This window comes from Capricornis sumatraensis, chromosome 4 (genome assembly GCF_032405125.1).
Source record: "Capricornis sumatraensis isolate serow.1 chromosome 4, serow.2, whole genome shotgun sequence".
Classification (NCBI taxonomy): Eukaryota; Metazoa; Chordata; class Mammalia; order Artiodactyla; family Bovidae; genus Capricornis; species Capricornis sumatraensis.
Genome location: NC_091072.1, coordinates 64,061,324 through 64,078,058, shown reverse-complemented (window position 1 = coordinate 64,078,058; position 16,735 = coordinate 64,061,324). Strand labels below are relative to the sequence as shown.

General features: G+C 39.5%; 1 protein-coding gene across 1 annotated transcript in view; it reads left to right on the top strand.

Moving 5' to 3' along the window:
• POC1B (POC1 centriolar protein B) overlaps positions 1-16,735 on the top strand; it is a 108,948-nt gene that overhangs the window by 39,017 nt on the left and 53,196 nt on the right. The window contains exons 5-9 of the mRNA XM_068970361.1: positions 7,329-7,436; positions 7,563-7,678; positions 8,811-8,944; positions 11,609-11,677; positions 12,296-12,448. Coding sequence (XP_068826462.1) covers positions 7,329-7,436; positions 7,563-7,678; positions 8,811-8,944; positions 11,609-11,677; positions 12,296-12,448 — 580 coding nt within the window. The remainder of the gene's footprint in view (positions 1-7,328; positions 7,437-7,562; positions 7,679-8,810; positions 8,945-11,608; positions 11,678-12,295; positions 12,449-16,735) is intronic.

The following is a 16,735-nucleotide window of genomic DNA, read 5'->3' as shown; positions in this document are numbered from 1 at the left end:
CTCAGTATGCCAGCAAATTTGGAAAACTCAGCAGTGGCCAAAGCACTGGAAAAGGTCAGTCAGTTTTCATTCCAATCCTAAAGAAAGGCAATGCCAAAGAATGCTCAAACTACCACACAATTGTACTCATCTCACACACTAGTAAAGTAATGCTCAAAATTCTCCAAGCCAGGCTTCAGCAATACGTGAACTGTGAACTTCCAGATGTTCAAGCTGGTTTTAGAAAGTGCAGAGTAACCAGAGATCAAATTTTCAACATCTGCTGGATCATGGAAAAAGCAAGAGAGTTCCAGAAAAACATGTATTTCTCTGTATTGACTATGCCAAAGCCTTTGACTGTGTGGATCACAATCAACTGTGGAAAATTCTGAAAGAGATGGGAATACCAGACCACCTGACCTGCCTCTTGAGAAGCCTATATGCAGGTCAGGAAGCAACAGTTAGAACTGGGCATGGAACAATGGACTGGTTCCAAATAGGAAAAGGAGTATGTCAAGACTGTATATTGTCACCCTGCTTATTTAACTTATATGCAGAGTACATCATGAGAAACGCGGGACTGGAAGAAGCATAAGCTGGAATCAAGATTGCCAGGAGAAATATTAATAACCTCAGATATGCAGATGACACCACCCTAATGGCAGAAAGTAAAGAGGAACTAAAGAGCCTCTTGATGAAAGAAGAGAATGAAAAAGTTGGCTTAAAGCTCAACATTAAGAAAACTGAGATCATGGCATCTGGTCCCATCACTTCATGAGAAATAGATGGGGAAACAGTGGAAACAGTGTCAGACTTTATTTTTGGGGGCTCCAAAATCACTGCAGATGGTGATTGCAGCCGTGAAATGAAAAGACGCTTACTCCTTGGAAGGAAGGTTATGACCAACCTAGACAGCATATTGAAAAGCAGAGACATTACTTTGCCAACAAAGGTCCATCTAGTCAAGGCTTTGGTTTTTCCAGTGGTCATGTATGGATGTGAGAGTTGGACTGTGAAGAAAGCTTAGTGCCAAAGAATTGATGCTTTTGAACTGTGGTGTTGGAGCAGACTCTTGAGAGTCCCTTGGACTGCAAAGAGATCCAACCAGTCCATTCTAAAGGAGATTGGTCCTGGGTGTTCATTGGAAGGACTGATGCTAACGCTGAAACTCCACAACTTTGGCTACCTCATGTGAAGAGTTGACTCATTGGAAAAGACCCTGATGCTGGAAGGGTTTGGGGGCAGGAGGAGAAGGGGACGACAGAGGAGGAGATGGCTGGAGGCATCACCAACTTGATGGACATGAGTTTGAGTAAGCTCCAGGAGTTGGTGATGGACAGGGAGGCCTGGTGTGCTGCGATCCATGGGGTCGCAAAGAGTCGGACATGAATGAGCGACTGAACTGAACTGAATACTTAGTACTAGGGGCTTCCTTGTGGCTCAGCTGGTAAAGAATCCACCTGCAATTCAGGAGACCTGGGTTTGATCCCTGGTTTAGGAAGATCCCCAGAGAAGGAAATGGCTACCCACTCCAGTATTGTGGCTTGGAGAATTCTATGGACTGTATAGTCCATGGGATCACAAAGAGTATTTGAAACAAGATAAAGAGTAGGGAGCAATGTTTGAAGCAAAGCGAACAGCATATGAGGGAACACCTGGGGCAAGAACAGAAAGAAGAGGGGTGTGGTGCCAGGAAGTGTAAGGTGATGATGAAGAGACAGGAGGGCAGATGCTGTGGTCAGTTTTTCCCATGAAAAAATGTGAAACCACCAAAGGGTTTAAAAAAAAAAAAAAAGATTTACAGATTGTTCTCGATTGTGGAGAATGAAACATCAGCAGGGCCTGTTAGGATCTGAAGAGGCAGGGTCTGATGATGGACTGGAATGTGACAGTGAGTGGAAGACATAGGGATCGTGCTTGATTCCTAGATTTCTGGCTTGAGAAGTCATTTACTGAGAAAAGGAACACTGGAGTTTGGGGAGGAAGAGGAGTTCAGACTGGGACAAGTGCAGAGTCAGTGCCTGCAGCATATCCAAGGGGAAGCGCTTGCTAGGCAGCTCTTACGGGTGGAAATCCCAGGAGAGGAGTCTGGGCGTGTAAATGGTAAATGATCCAACAATAATTAGCGTGTTTCACAGTACACCTAAATCTTTTTGACTCTCTTTCATCTGCTTTTTCTCTCTCAGCAGTTATAGGAATGAATTCTATCACTGCGATCAACAGATGGTTTCTCTTCTAATGCTACCCAACACTTAAAAAAAACATGAATGTTTTGCTTATTGCCATGAACTCCGCCTTCAGTATGTAAACCCCAAATCCCATCAAAGCAAACTTGGAGGCTGCCAATTTTTTTTTTTTTTTAAATGAGTCTATGAAAGTTTTGTTAAGAGTCAGACCCGACTTAGCAAGTAAACCACCACATGAAAGTTTTAGGCTTGAATGCAGTTCAGACTCTCTCATTATCCAGACAGAAAACAGTGGCTCGGGTAGTTAGGAGCTTCATAAGGTTATATATCTGGGCAGCTTCAGAAATGGCCTTAAAATTCAGACTCTCTACTGACCTGGCAGTCTTATTTTCACTGCTTTTCACTGTTTTCCCCTCCTATTGAATAGCTGCTGGCTTCAGAGTACCACTTACTAACTATTTGTTTCTTAATGGACATGGAACAATGCCTACTTTGGTCTCAGAGCCCTGAGGGCCAGAAATGTAAGTTTGGTTTTTGAGAAGATATTTTCTTTCTATGTTTTCTTTGTTCTTTCCTTCTCTTCCACTATTTCCTTTCTATCCTCCCTTATTTTAAATTCTTTTTTTTTTTTTTTAATCTCCTGTGCAGTTGGAGCCTTGGGTGTGGCTGATACTGGATGCTTAGTAAATCTCCTTCAGCCTGTGAAGTCCAGGTTGGTCCTCAGGGACCATAACTAATTCCTAAACGTTGCTTATCTAACTCTCAAATTAAACTATTTCCTTCTCCTGCATGGAGGGCTGATAGTTGAGTCACAAGCTCTCATCTCAGAAGGCTTAGCCCTTCCTCCGTGCAGCTAATTGTCTGGCAGGGGTGGGGATTGTGTGCCCTAGTGTTTTTTCCCCTCAGCTTTATTAAGATATAAGGTGTGCAGTGTGGTGATTTGATACATGCATGTATATAGTGGTTTTTATAGAGTATTTAGTCTAATGATAAGAATTATCCAAATGAGAATTTTGATTTCTTATGAATGCACTTTAAAACTTCTCAGGGTTCACAGATCTGTTTGGCTCACTGTTGAATAAGTAACTCAATCACTGTGCTTATGGACTACAATTTTGCATATAGTTTTAGGAGCTCCATAGATTCAAAGTTAAAGAACTTCTGTTATATAACTTGGGCTACTCTCAAGGACATGTGAACCAGTTTTTCTATCAAAAAGCTCTAGAATTTCCTCCTTTTCTCCAAAGTACATTTTAAGGAATTGAATAAGAAGTAGTTAACTTCTCAAATGCCTTACAGACAGTTCACATCTGCTGATCCATTAGTCACCATTGACTAATATTCATCTTGGTAACATACTTGCTGGAAGTCTTAAAAGGTGGTTGGGTGGTACTGAATTAGAGAGAAATTTGTTAATGTCTTGGTAGAAATTTTATATCCTCTTAATATTCTTAAAATTAATAACCCTGTTAGGTATTGTTTGAACCCTCACACACAAAAAAGGACTGTCATTTTGTGATTAAAGACAGGGCAAAGAGTAGCCTCTTTTATTGGTGCTAAACTATTTCTGATGTATCTAATTAAAAATGAAAGGGAGGAGAAGGCCAAATCGCCATTGTCACTTTCAACCCTTCCAAAGACAAAAAAAACTTCCCAGGTGGCACTAGTGGTAAGAATCTGCCTGCCAATGCAGATGGTGCAAGAGATGGGGGTTTGATTCTTAGGTTGGGAAGATGCCCTGGAGGAGGAAATGGCACCCCATTCCGGTACTCTTGCCTGGAAAATTCCATGGGCAGAGGAGCCTGGTGGGCTGTAGTCCACGGGGCTGCAAAGAATTGGACATGGCTGAGGGACAGCATACACACAAGAGACAAAAAGAAACTACAGAGAGTATATGCAGGGGTTGTAATACCGTGTCCAGAGCATGTTCGTGAACCCCCAGAGCATGTTTCTGAGCCCCGCCTCAGCCCCGCCGAGCTGGAGGTAGAAACATCCTCTCTGCACCGGCTCCTTTCATTCCAGCCAGCTCCTCCACTCCCCACTCATCTGAAGTTCACATTGTCTTCATTTCATTTCTCCATCGCTGGGGAAATTTCTCCCAGGCTATAATTCCAGCTGCTCAGGATGAATTTTTGGCTAGTCCAGGTAACATTCTTTTCCTTATTCACAAGTTCCTTCTGGGGAGCTTCTAGTGACTAATGGGCACCTTTTTGTTAAAAAACTTTTTTCTTACCATTATCTAAAATTATATTATTTGTGTGCCTTTCCTCCCACCTAGAATGAAAGCCTTCTGAAAGCAGGGGTCTTATCGGTCTCATTCACCATGATATTCCTATAACCCAGGCCAGCGCCCAGTGCCTGGTTCCCACAGGTGCTCAGTAAATATTTGAATTAGTCAATGAATAAATGTCTTTCCCACAGACTCCTCAAGGGCACTGATGGGGCCTGGCAGCAGACACACAGATTTTTATTAAAAGATAGTCTGGTGGTCAGCCTGTCAAGCAGAACCCAGGCACTTAGCCTCCTAAGAGCATGGCCTTGTGGTTTGCTTCCACTTTAGAACTTTCTGTGGTTACAAAGAAGCCCCACAGAACTTCCTGTGCTCTACTTTGGCCAGTAAGACAAACTTTCCTTTCTGCCAGAGTCTTCAACAGAGTGGCCGAGCGGTTTGGCTCTGGAGCCAGACTTCCGAGTTCAAATCTTCCTGGCTGTGTGACGGGCAGTTCCTGTTCCTTTACGTGCCCTGGTTTATTCATCTGTCAGTTGAGGCCAGCAGTAGCCCTTGTTTGGTAGGGTTATTTGGAGAATTAAATGAGTTGTTTTAAGGAAAGTGTTGAGAACCATTCTAGCACATAGATGCTCAGTTAATACTGGCAGGATAAATGAGGTTGGTGGTAGTGGTGGACGTGGCAGTGGTTGTATTTGGCCAATAATGTCATAGTGTGGATTTGTGCTTTGTACTTTGCTTGCACCTAATCCTTCCGTTTTATTACGTTTTATATCATTGCTTTCTTAAAATGTAAGAACTGAGTCATCTCTTAGAAATAAAATTTAAAATGTTCGTATTAAGTAATTCTTCTAAAAAGATAGCATATTAAGAAACACACTCTGATTTCTTGCATTAATTATTTATAATTTGATGCAAACGTTATTTTCGTGGAGATACTGAATAGGTTTTTCTTCTCCAGAATCTATACAAAATAAGTTTCATCTCTTTGGAGCGTTTCTATAATACTGTCATTCACATTTGAATCTTCCTTATATATTTTCTAAAGGAAAAGATTAATATGTTGTTATAAAATCAAGCTGAACTGCCCAGTGTGGAAGATATTTCCTTGCAAGTTTATTTCTTTGAATTTTTAAGGACTATTTCACTTAGAATTTAGTTATGCATCTCTGTCCTTTTTAAAATATGGTGAATTCATAAATTCTAGATTGAAAGTTTCTGTTAGGAAGAATTAATTTTAGGCCAGCCTTAAGAGCAGGAGTTGGAAGGAGGGGATGGTGAGAGAACAAAAAGAAAGCTTTCAATTATAATCCACACCCTTACTTAGTTGATGACTTTTATAGTAATCTGGGCCAAGAGGGAAACTACGAATAAAATTGAAACATAATTGGTCTGTGACCTAAATCTGTCTTTTTTGGGTTTTGCTCTTGCTGAAGTATTAATAGCAAAATGAGTATTCATAGTTTCCTAATAGTTTTCACTTTGCTTTTGATCTTGTGCTCTCCTGTCTCCATTCTAAAAAGGCACTTAAGGCAGAAAAGCAACCTTGGAAAGGACCTTAAAGGGAGAGAGAGTATAAAAGCAGTAAACAACATGTCTGAGCATTTTCTCATTTGCTTTTAATGAGGTGTGTGGATAGTAGGTGTGTCCATGCAGGAGCTTCAGTTTTGTATAAATGAGCTGTCCTGTTTTCAGTCCATTGAAGCTCTCTGGCCTCCCCTCATCCAGGAAGTTGCAGGCTTGGGGAATCTGTCCTCCTGTCGATGATAAAGAAAGTTAGTCACTCAGTTGTGTCCGACATTTTGTGACCCCATGGACACATTTTGTAGCCCACCAGGCTCCTCTGTACATGAAATTCTCCAGGCAAGAATACTGGAGACAGTTGTTATTTCCTTCTCCAGGGGGTCTTCACGACCCAGGGATGGAACCCAGGTTTCTCACATTGCAGGCAGATTCTTCAATGACTGAGCCCCCAGGGAAGCCCCTATTGCTGATAGCGTTCAATTTTCATTCTTAAGATACCGGTCGTTTTCCTACAAAGAGCGTCACTGCAGGGTTGGTAAGATGAGTAATACAGACTCTCTTGGGTCGTATGGATAACACCAGAAAATGACAGAAATAGAGAATATTTTTTTAAAAAAAGCATAAGCTATTTGGCTTGGAAGCAGTGCAGACCTAGAACAGATACCATAAAAGTAAATTATTTAAATAAAAGAATAAAAGGATACATTTGAATCAGTTCTAATGAGATGGATGAAACTGGAGCTGATTATACAGAGTGAAGTAAGCCAGAAATAAAAACACCAATACAGTATACTAACACATATATATGGAATTTAGAAAAATAGTAATGATAACCCTGTACGCGAGACAGCAAAAGAGACACAGATGTATAGAACGGACTTTTGGACTCTGAGGGAGAGGGAGAGGGTGGGATGATTTGGGAGAATGGCACTGAAACGTGTATAATATCATGTAAGAAACGAATCGCCAGTCTGTGTTCAATACAGGATACAGGATGCTTGGGGCTGGTGCACGGGGATGATCCAGAGAGATGATATGGGGTGGGAGGTGGGAGGGGGGTTCAGGATTGGGGACTCATGTACACCTGTGGCAGTTTCATGTCAGTGTATGGCAAAACTAATACAGTATTGTAAAGCAAAATAAAGTAAAAATTAAAATTAAAAATAATTAAAAAAAGAGTAAAAGGTAAGAGAAACTTGGTTAGTCTATATAGTATATTGTGATCTTTTTTAATGGTTTATTAATGTCATTCATTGTGTTATTTTCATCTGGACAGATGTTGTTAGCAGAACATGATTCTGCTGTATGCTGTGGTATCATTTAATACATACAGCCTGACCTGTGTGCCATGGTAGAGTTGATTGTGATTGTCAGGAGCCTTCCACAACAGTGATCTTTCTTATGCTCTCCAGGTTTTCACCTGATGGCAGACTAATCGTATCATGCAGTGAGGATAAAACTATTAAAATCTGGGATACCACAAGTAAGCAGTGTGTTAACAACTTCTCAGATTTCGTAGGGTAAGTCCATTTCTCTTTTTGCATTTATATGGGTTAGTTTGCTAGGAAGGCATTTAATTATTACAATTCAAATAAAGAAATTAGAGAGAAATTGAAATATTAGACCATCTTATTCCTTTCTCCCAGGTTTGCAAATTTTGTGGCTTTTAACCCTAATGGTACATGCATAGCTTCAGCAGGTTCTGACCATACTGTGAAAATCTGGGATATAAGAGTGAACAAGTTACTCCAGCATTATCAAGGTAATGACTTTCATAACCGAATTGAATCATACAATGGACTTCTCTTGCACTGGCAGGGACTATTCTCAGTGTGGCTTGGCCCTCTTACTGAATGTGATGGACTGACTAGAGAAAAGTTAGCCACCATCAGCAGCATGGTCCAAGGAGCTGGGATAGGTGCCAGCCTGCAGAGGGAGGTGGATGGACCTTAAAAATGATGCCAGAGCTGTAAAAAAAAAAAAAAAAAGGAAAAAGAAAAGAAAAAAAGTTACTATAAGATTTTTAGACTTTGGTTATCTGCTTTGTATAAGAATCCAGGATAGAAATTGACTCAGAAGGAGATACGTGAGCACAAATAGGCGTTATAACTGGCAGAAAACAACATCCTACTGTGCCTGTCTATTGAAGTTAAAAGAGAAATGAATTGATTTCTTAATGTGTATTAGATTTACATTAAACCCAAATTTCCATTCCTTAATAAACATGATGTAGCAGACACTGTGCTAAATTCTCACATCAGCCCTCAGAGGTATTACCGTTACCTCTACTTTAAAGACAAGGAAGTTGAGGCTGAAGGAGTCTATGTCACTTGCTAAAATATTGCTCGGACTGACATAGGTCTTTCTGTTTACAAAGTACATTTTTTACGAAGTACAGTGATTAACAAACTTTTGATCGTTGTGCTATACTGCCTCCTGTTGGAAGGATGGTGTCCAGAAATGAATTCTCAAACTAGCAAGGCTGCCCTTCTCCAAAGACATCTCCATACTCTTCGCCCCTTGTCCCAAGCAACTAATTGGTTATTAAATTTAGTTTAAGACTAGGATATATACCTTATGTGAACTGGTGGTAGACAATGGTTGTTTATATTGGTAATATATATATCTGAAGATTTTATAGTTTCGTAGTTAATAAGATCATCTTTCCATGACAGAGTCTCATTTGTAAAGTTTTTCTGTCTCATGAACTGGAAGCTTAAGCTGTTTGATGGCCACACTACTTATTTGTTTTAGTGAGCTATGTAGAGTTTTGGTGCTATGGAGGCATTACCTCTACTCTTGTTTTCAACCTAATGTTGCTAGTAGGGTGAAGGGGCATCTTTAGAAGTAAGAATTATTCTCTGAACTTTTTGCTTTTATTTTCTACAAATCAGTTCACAGCGGTGGAGTTAATTGTGTGTCGTTCCATCCTTCGGGTAACTATCTCATCACTGCTTCTTCAGATGGTACGCTGAAGATCCTGGACCTCTTAGAAGGAAGGCTTATATATACACTTCAAGGACATACGGTGTGAACTCTAAGATATTTGCTTTAGTATATGGCACTAACTAAAATATAAAGTTTATATATGTAAAAAATTTATTGCCTTTTTCCAAGTGTACTACACATTGCTGCTATTACAGTTTTTTTTTTTTTTTTTCCTTTTGCTTGCAAGGCTGTGTTTTCATCCTCTGGAAGCAACTCTTCGCAATATTACTTATTATAGTTCTTGTCAAAATCAGTGTGTATCTTTCAATGGCCTGTAACGTAATCCTCCACTGCTGTCTTCCTCAGTATGTAGTGTGGGTCTGACTGGTTAAATGGTGACAGATCCATGTTTTTCTGACTTCTGCTTTTTCAGCTCACGTGCCAGCTCTGATCCTCTCAGCCGCCACACCCTTTCACTCTTGCTTTCCATTAAACTGATGGGTGAGTTTAGAAGGAGAAATTTGACAAGTCGAGCCTAGTGCCTTCAGCTTCTAGGAGCCTGTGCTCATGGTTTTCCTCTGGTATTTCTTGTGGGGAGGCCAGCCCTTGTCCAGTCTTGCCTGTGACGGGGTACTCAAGTCTGACTCACTTTGGATTTCAGTTCTAGAAAGCCCGTTTGCCCACAGATGAAGCCATATTCTCTTTACAAGCCCTCATCAGTAAGAAAGATAATATTTCATTGTCTTATTTTTTAATTAGTTTAGGAACCCAGTGGGGAAGTGGCGTGCTATTTATTGAGGCTGTTCACTCACACACATGCACATACGGATGTATAATATACCAAAGAAAAACTTTTTCAAGTGTAAAAACTATTCTTCCTTTCTGGGTAAATGTTCAAACTTCTCTAAATTTTTTATAATACATCCCCCTCCTTTTTTTTTTTTTTTTAGTAAGATATACTAGGTACTTCCTTTTAACCAAGTACAAGCTATTTATATCCAGAAATAGAATGGGCTTTTTGTGGTCTAGGGGAGAACTTTTCTTTTTCTGCCTTCATGTATCCTGCCGGACTTCCTGCTTGCTTTATCATTTGTTTCACAGCTGTGTTAGAGGGAAGCAGAAATAGACAATTAACCAGCTCAGATATATGTGTACGCATGGAATTGGGCTGGATTAACAACCAATAAAAGTGGCCATGGATTAAAATATCCATGGAAGAAGGACTGAGTACTGGAAAAAAAGTAAATAAAATAATTTAGGAGAAAAGCACTATACACGAAGATGGAATTTTTCACAGTCTGGAGGTGGAGGTGTTTATGAGTGTTAATAACCTGAGACTGTGGGCTGGTCTGCGTGAAAGATATAAGAGGCTTTTCCCCATAGATTTTCTTATATAGATTCAGTTCATTTCATTCGGTCAGTTGTGTCTGGCTCTTTGTGACCCCATGGACCGCAACACCCCAGGTTTCCTTGTCCATCACCAACTCCCAGAGCTTACTCAAACTCATGTCCATTGAGTCGGTGATGCCATCCAACCATCTCATCCTCTGTCATCCCCTTCTCCTCCTGCCCTCAATCTTTCCCAGCATCAGGGTCTTTTCAAATGAGTCAGTTCTTCGCATCAGGTGGCCAAATTATTGGAGTTTCAGCTTCAGCGTCAGTCCTCCCAATGAATATTCAGGACTGATCTCCTTCAGAATGGACTGGTTGGATCTCCTTGCAGTCCAAGGGACTCTCAAGAGTCTTCTCCAACACCATAGCTCAAAAGCATCAATTCTTCGGTGCTGAGCTTTCTTATAGTCCAACTCTCACATCCATATGTGACCACTGGAAAAACCATAGCCTCGACTAGATGGACCTTTGTTGGCAAAGTAATTTCTCTTCTTTTTAATATACTGTCTAGGTTGGTCAGAGCTTTTCTTCCAAAGAGCAAGCATCTTTTAATTTCATGGCTGCAGTCACATCCACAGTGATTTTGGAGCCCAAGAAAATAAAGTCTCTCACTGTTTCCATTGTATAGATTACCGACTTAATAAAAAAACAAACAGTATATTAGCATTTTTGAGCTGAGAAATGAGTCCTCTTGACTAAAAACTGACCCAGAGATCATGCTGTGACTCTGCCAAGAATCGTCCAGCGCTGCTGCCATTGCTCACCACGCTCACTTTCCTGTTACCTCCCACCCTGATAACAGCACGAACTTCCCAAGTGGCTTCCAACTGTTGGTTCAAACTCCAGCTCATCATTCTCGCAGTCGTGGTATCAGTTGTCATCAGTCACAGCTCTTCTCCTATCTGTGTCCTGCTCTCAGAACTCTTAAGTGGCTCACTGTTGCCCACGTGAAGAACTCAGTGAAGCATGTTGGGGTTCAGGAAATGACTTCTCTTTATACAGCCTCATTCCCATCATTCAGCCTCTGCTAGTGATTTGTTGAATAAGATTCCAAAGCCAGAAAATCTTAACAGAAGAAATTCTTACTCACTGACCTATGCATGAACTTCTTTAAAGGCAAGAAAAGTGTATTTTCTAATTTTTATTAGTATGTCTTTTTTCAGTTACTATTGTTTATAGATGTCTTCAGATAATTGAGTTGATGCTTTGATTCTCTTTGCCTGCCTGGTGGCTAGCAGCTGAATATGTCCTCAGACTTAATGCATAAATAGCCTGCACAAATTAGGATGAAAAATTAATATTCACAGCCTTCTTGGCCACGGAAACACGTTATCAAATGCTTTTTTTCCTTTTATTTTCCCTTTATTTTTAGGGGCCTGTCTTCACTGTTTCATTTTCAAAAGGTGGAGAGCTGTTTACATCAGGAGGCGCAGATGCACAGGTTTGTAAAGCTCTCGGCTCCCCCTTTGATTTGATTAGGGGAAATGGAACCTGAGACCTCAGCTGAGGTTTTTACAACCAGCTAGTTTGTCTATGTTCAGATGATTATGAATGAGTTTATGTTTTAGTTAGTGCCAGGGAATCTGCTATCTCATAACTGAAATGGTACCAGTTCTGATAACTTTTGGAACTCAAATAGCAGTTATTTTCTTTTGCTCATCTTTATACTTATACATAAAACTAACACTGAGTGCCTAATATTGGTGTGGGCCTTTTCACTTGAATTGTTGCCTAATCTATTGTCTGTGTGTTTTATTTTTCAAACGTTGATTAAACTTCTTGAGTATGGTACATTTAAATTGTAACACATCTGTATTTATTTGAAATGACAAAAAGTCATTCAGAGCCACATTTATTGAATAAAGTGGACATAAAATTCAGAATACGAAATCTCTCCCTATTACCCTTTTAAAAAGTATTGAGATATAATGTTGTAGGAAAATATATCTAGCCTTCCTAACTATTTTGAGAGCCTATTCTATATGTTCATTTTTTAAAAATTTCCTTCTACTACTTGTACTTGCAAATCAATAACTGCCAACTTGATTAATTTTTACAGGTCTTATTATGGAGGACTAACTTTGATGAACTGAATTATAAAGATGTTAGTAAAAGAAACCTCAAAAGACTGCACTTTGATTCACCACCACATCTGCTCGATATCTACCCAAGGACACCGCATCCCCATGAGGGAAGGACTGAAACTGTTGAAGTGAGTACTTCACGAGTATTTTCCCTGCCATTTGTAAGTGTACACTTTGGGACTATTGGCAACCTATATGCTTGGAATTATACTTAATTATATAAAGCCTAGTCCTCCTTTAAAACAACAACACTTTAAGAAACAATTATACTCACTAATAAAACTATAAATTGAGTAGTATATAAAGTGCTAAAGTCTCATATTTGCAGCTTGAAGATTTAGAAATAAAACTTAAAAACTGTGATGATAATAATAATGGGAAAGGAAGAATCGAATCTAAGGCCTCTGACTGTGAAGTCTGAGCTAGTTTGTGTTCGAGACGTGTTTAGGAAACTCATGTGATAGCTGTCATGAGAACAGCTGAAAGGCAAGAATTTTTAGGGCAATTATTGAAATGGGTATCTTGAAGCAAGTCTTATGAACAGTAAGAAGAGGTTTAAGCATTACACCTAGTAATTGGGAGCATTTTACTGTTTGCCAACATGTATTTTCAAACATATAATTGTCTATTTAGCTGTAAATTTGTCTTTGCTGGATACTTAGCTGGTGTTAGTCTGTTTCTTTCCATTTTGCATTTCTTTGTCTCAGCAAGAGCTAAAATCAGGAATCGCTATTGTCTGTTCATCTGAAATTTTCCCCCAATCATTGGCAGAATCTTTCTTTGTTTTTAAAGTAGATGTTTTGAATTTTTAAGATATGATTCCTGAGTGGCAGTTCCCAGCCACTTCATGCTTGTTATTCGTGCTGTGGTCTGATTCCTCTCCATGGTTCCTGGGCCCCTCACCCGCTGTCAGTCATTTAATTTTGGTTTCGTCCGTCTTGGTCTTCTCTCTTAGCTCAGCTGTTTCTGTTACTCTCAGGGGTTTTTCTTGTGTGTGTGTGTATGTGTGTGTGTGTGTATACACTCGTTTAAGTTTTCAGAAAAAAATGTTATCTTTGGACAGTTTTCTAGATTTTGTTTAATCTGGTCACATCTTTGGGATTTCTTTCCTTGTTTTTCCATGGTAGTGTTTATTTTCAGTTCTTTGCTATAATTTTTGTCCTTTTCAACCATTTTTCCAGACCTTCTAAATAAAGTATTTACCCTTGTGCTTTACTTCATCTTTGTGCCATTTATTGTATTATCATTTCCTCACTTTTTAAAAAAACAATTATTTCAACATTTATTGTAAAATGTAATAATAGGATAATGTGTTGAAAGTAAGAACATTCTGTTCAGTTCAGTCGCTTAGTTGTGTCCGACTCTTTGCGACCCCATGGACTGCAGCACGCCAGGCTTCCCTGTCCATCACCAGCTCCCAGAGTTTACTCAAACTCATGTCCATTGAGTCAATGATGCCACCCAACTATCTCATCCTCTGTTGTCCCCTTCTCCTCCTGCCGTCAGTCTTTCCCAGCATCAGGGTCTTTACCAGTGAGTAAGTTCTTCACATCAGGTGGCCAAAGGATTGGAGTTTCAGCTTCAGTATCAGTCCTTCCAATGAATATTCAGGACTGATTTCCTTTAGGATGGACTGGTTGGATCTCCTTGCAGTCCAAGAGACTCTCAAGAGTCTTCTCCAACACCATAGTTCAAAAGCATCAATTCTTTGGCACTCAGCTTTCTTTATAGTCCAACTCTTATATCCATACATGACTACTGGAAAAACCATAGCTTTGACTAGACGGACCTTTGTTGGCAAAGTAATGTCTCTGCTTTTTAATATGCTGTCTAGGTTGATCATAACTTTTCTTCCAAGAAGCAAGTGTCTTAATTTCATGGCTGCAGTCAGCCTCTGCAGTGATTTCAGAGCCCCTCAAAATGAAATCTGTCACTGTTTCCATTGTTTTCCCATCTATTTGCCATGAAGTGATGGGACCAGATGCCATGATCTTAGTTTACTGAAAGTTGAGTTTTAAGCCAACTTTTTCACTTTCCTCTTTCACTTTCATCAAGAGGCTGTTTAGTTCTTTTTCGCTTTCTGCCATAAGTGTGGTGTCATCTGCATATCTGAGGTTATTGATATTTCTGCTGGCAATCTTGATTCCAGCTTATGCATCATCCAGTCCAGCATTTCTGATGATGTACTTTTCTTATAAGTTAAACAAGCAAGGTGACAATATACAGCCTTGACATACATACTCCTTTCCCAGTTTGGAACCAGTCAGTTGTTCCATGTCCAGTTTTAACTGTTGCTTCTTAACCTGCATACAGATTTCTCAGGAGGCAGGTCAGAACATTAAGTGAATGTAATATCATTTGCTTTTTTTTTATTATATATTCCTGGACTCTACAAATATTTATTAAGTTCATACTATGTGTAAATACATGGTGGTATATGTTTTATATCTTCAAAATTGATTGTAAGAAATTCCATTTTCACCAGTATGATTAAATGGATACCTCCCACTAAAAACAACTATGCATGCTTGATAAACTGTAGTCATCTATGTATTTCTATGAGGATGGCTCATGGAATTTATTTCTATGCAATAGATTGTGTTCCATTGAAATCATTATTCATTTTTAAAGTAAATTTTATACATTTTTAATTGGAGGATAATTGTTTTACAATGTTGTGTTGGTTTCTGCTATACAACAATGTGAATCAGCCTCTCTCCTACTTCCCTCATCCCTCCCCTCTAGGTTGTCATAGAGCACCAAGCTGAACTTCCCACTGGCTATTTTGCACATATAGCTATTTTGCTATATTTGGTACTATATATATGTCAATGCTACGCTTATCTATGCACTTCCTCTTCTCCTTCCCCACCTGTACCCACCAGTCTGTTCTCTATGTCAGCATCTCTATTTTTTTCCCTGAAAATAAGTTCACCAGTACCATTTTTCTAGATTCCATTTATGTATGTTAATATACAATATTTGTTTTTCCTCTTTCTGAGTGACTTTACTCTGTACAACAGGCTCTAGGTTCATCCACCTCGCTCAATTCATTCCTTTTGTGGCTGAATAATATTCCATTGTTTATATGTACCACAGCTTCTTTATTGATTCATCTGTTGATGGACATCTAGCTTACTTCCGTGTCCTGGCTATTGTAAATAGTGCTGCCATGAACATTGGGGTACATGTGTCTTTTTGAATTATGGTTTTCTCAGAGTATATGCCCAGTAGTAGAATCGCTGGGTCATACTCTTGCCTGGAAAATCCCATGGATGGAGGAGCCTGGTAGGCTGCAGTCCATGGGGTCGTGAAGAGTCGGACACGACTGAGCGACTTCACTTTCACTTTTCACTTTCCTGCATTTGGAGGAGGAAATGGCAACCCACTCCGGTGCTCTTGCCTGGAGAATCCCAGGGACAGGGGAGCCTGGTGGGCTGCCGTCTATGGGGTCACACAGAGTCGCACACTACTGAAGTGACTTAGCAGCATGGTAGTATTATTCCTAGATTTTTAAGGAATCTTCATACTGCTCTCCATAGTGGCTGTATAAATTTACATACCCATCAACATTGCAGGAGGGTTCCCTTTTCTCCACAGCCTCTCTAACATTTACTGTTTGTAGATTTTTGATGATGCCTATTATGACCGTCGTGAGGTGATGCCTCACGGGAGTCTTGATTTGCGTCTCTCTAATAATGGGCAGTGTTGAGCATCTTTTCATGTGTTTGCTGGCCATCTTTGGAGAAATGGCTTTTTGGAGAAATGTCTGTTTAGGCGTTTCACCCATTTTTTTGACTGAGTTGTTTTTCTGATATTGAGCTGCTATAACTGTTATTTTGGAGATTAATCTTTTGTTAGTTGCTTTGTTTGCAATTATTTTCTCCTTTTCTGAAGGTTGTCTTCTCAGGATTGTTTCCTTAATTTCTCTTTCTGAATTTTTGTTGTTCATGTATAGGAATGCAAGGGATTTTTCTATGTATTAATTTTGTATCCTGAGACTTTACTAAATTCATTGATTAGCTCTAGTAATTTTTTGGTGGCATCTTTTAGAGTGTTCTGTGTATAGTATCATGTCATTTGCAAGCACTGGGAGTTCTACTTCTTTTCCAGTCTGGATTCCTTTTATTTCTTTTTTTCCTGTGATTGCCATGGCTAGGACTTCTAAAACAATACTAAATAATAGTGGCAAGAGTGGGCATCCTTGTCTTGTTCTTGATCTTAGAAGAAATGCTTTCACTTTTTCACCATTAAGAATGTTTGCTCTGGGTTTGTCATATATGGCCCTTATTATGTTGAGGTAGGTTCCTTCTATGCCTACTTTCTGGAGAGTTTTTTATCATAAATGGGTACTGAATCTTGTTGAGAACTTTTCCTACATCTATTGAGAGGATCATATTGTTTTTATATTTCAA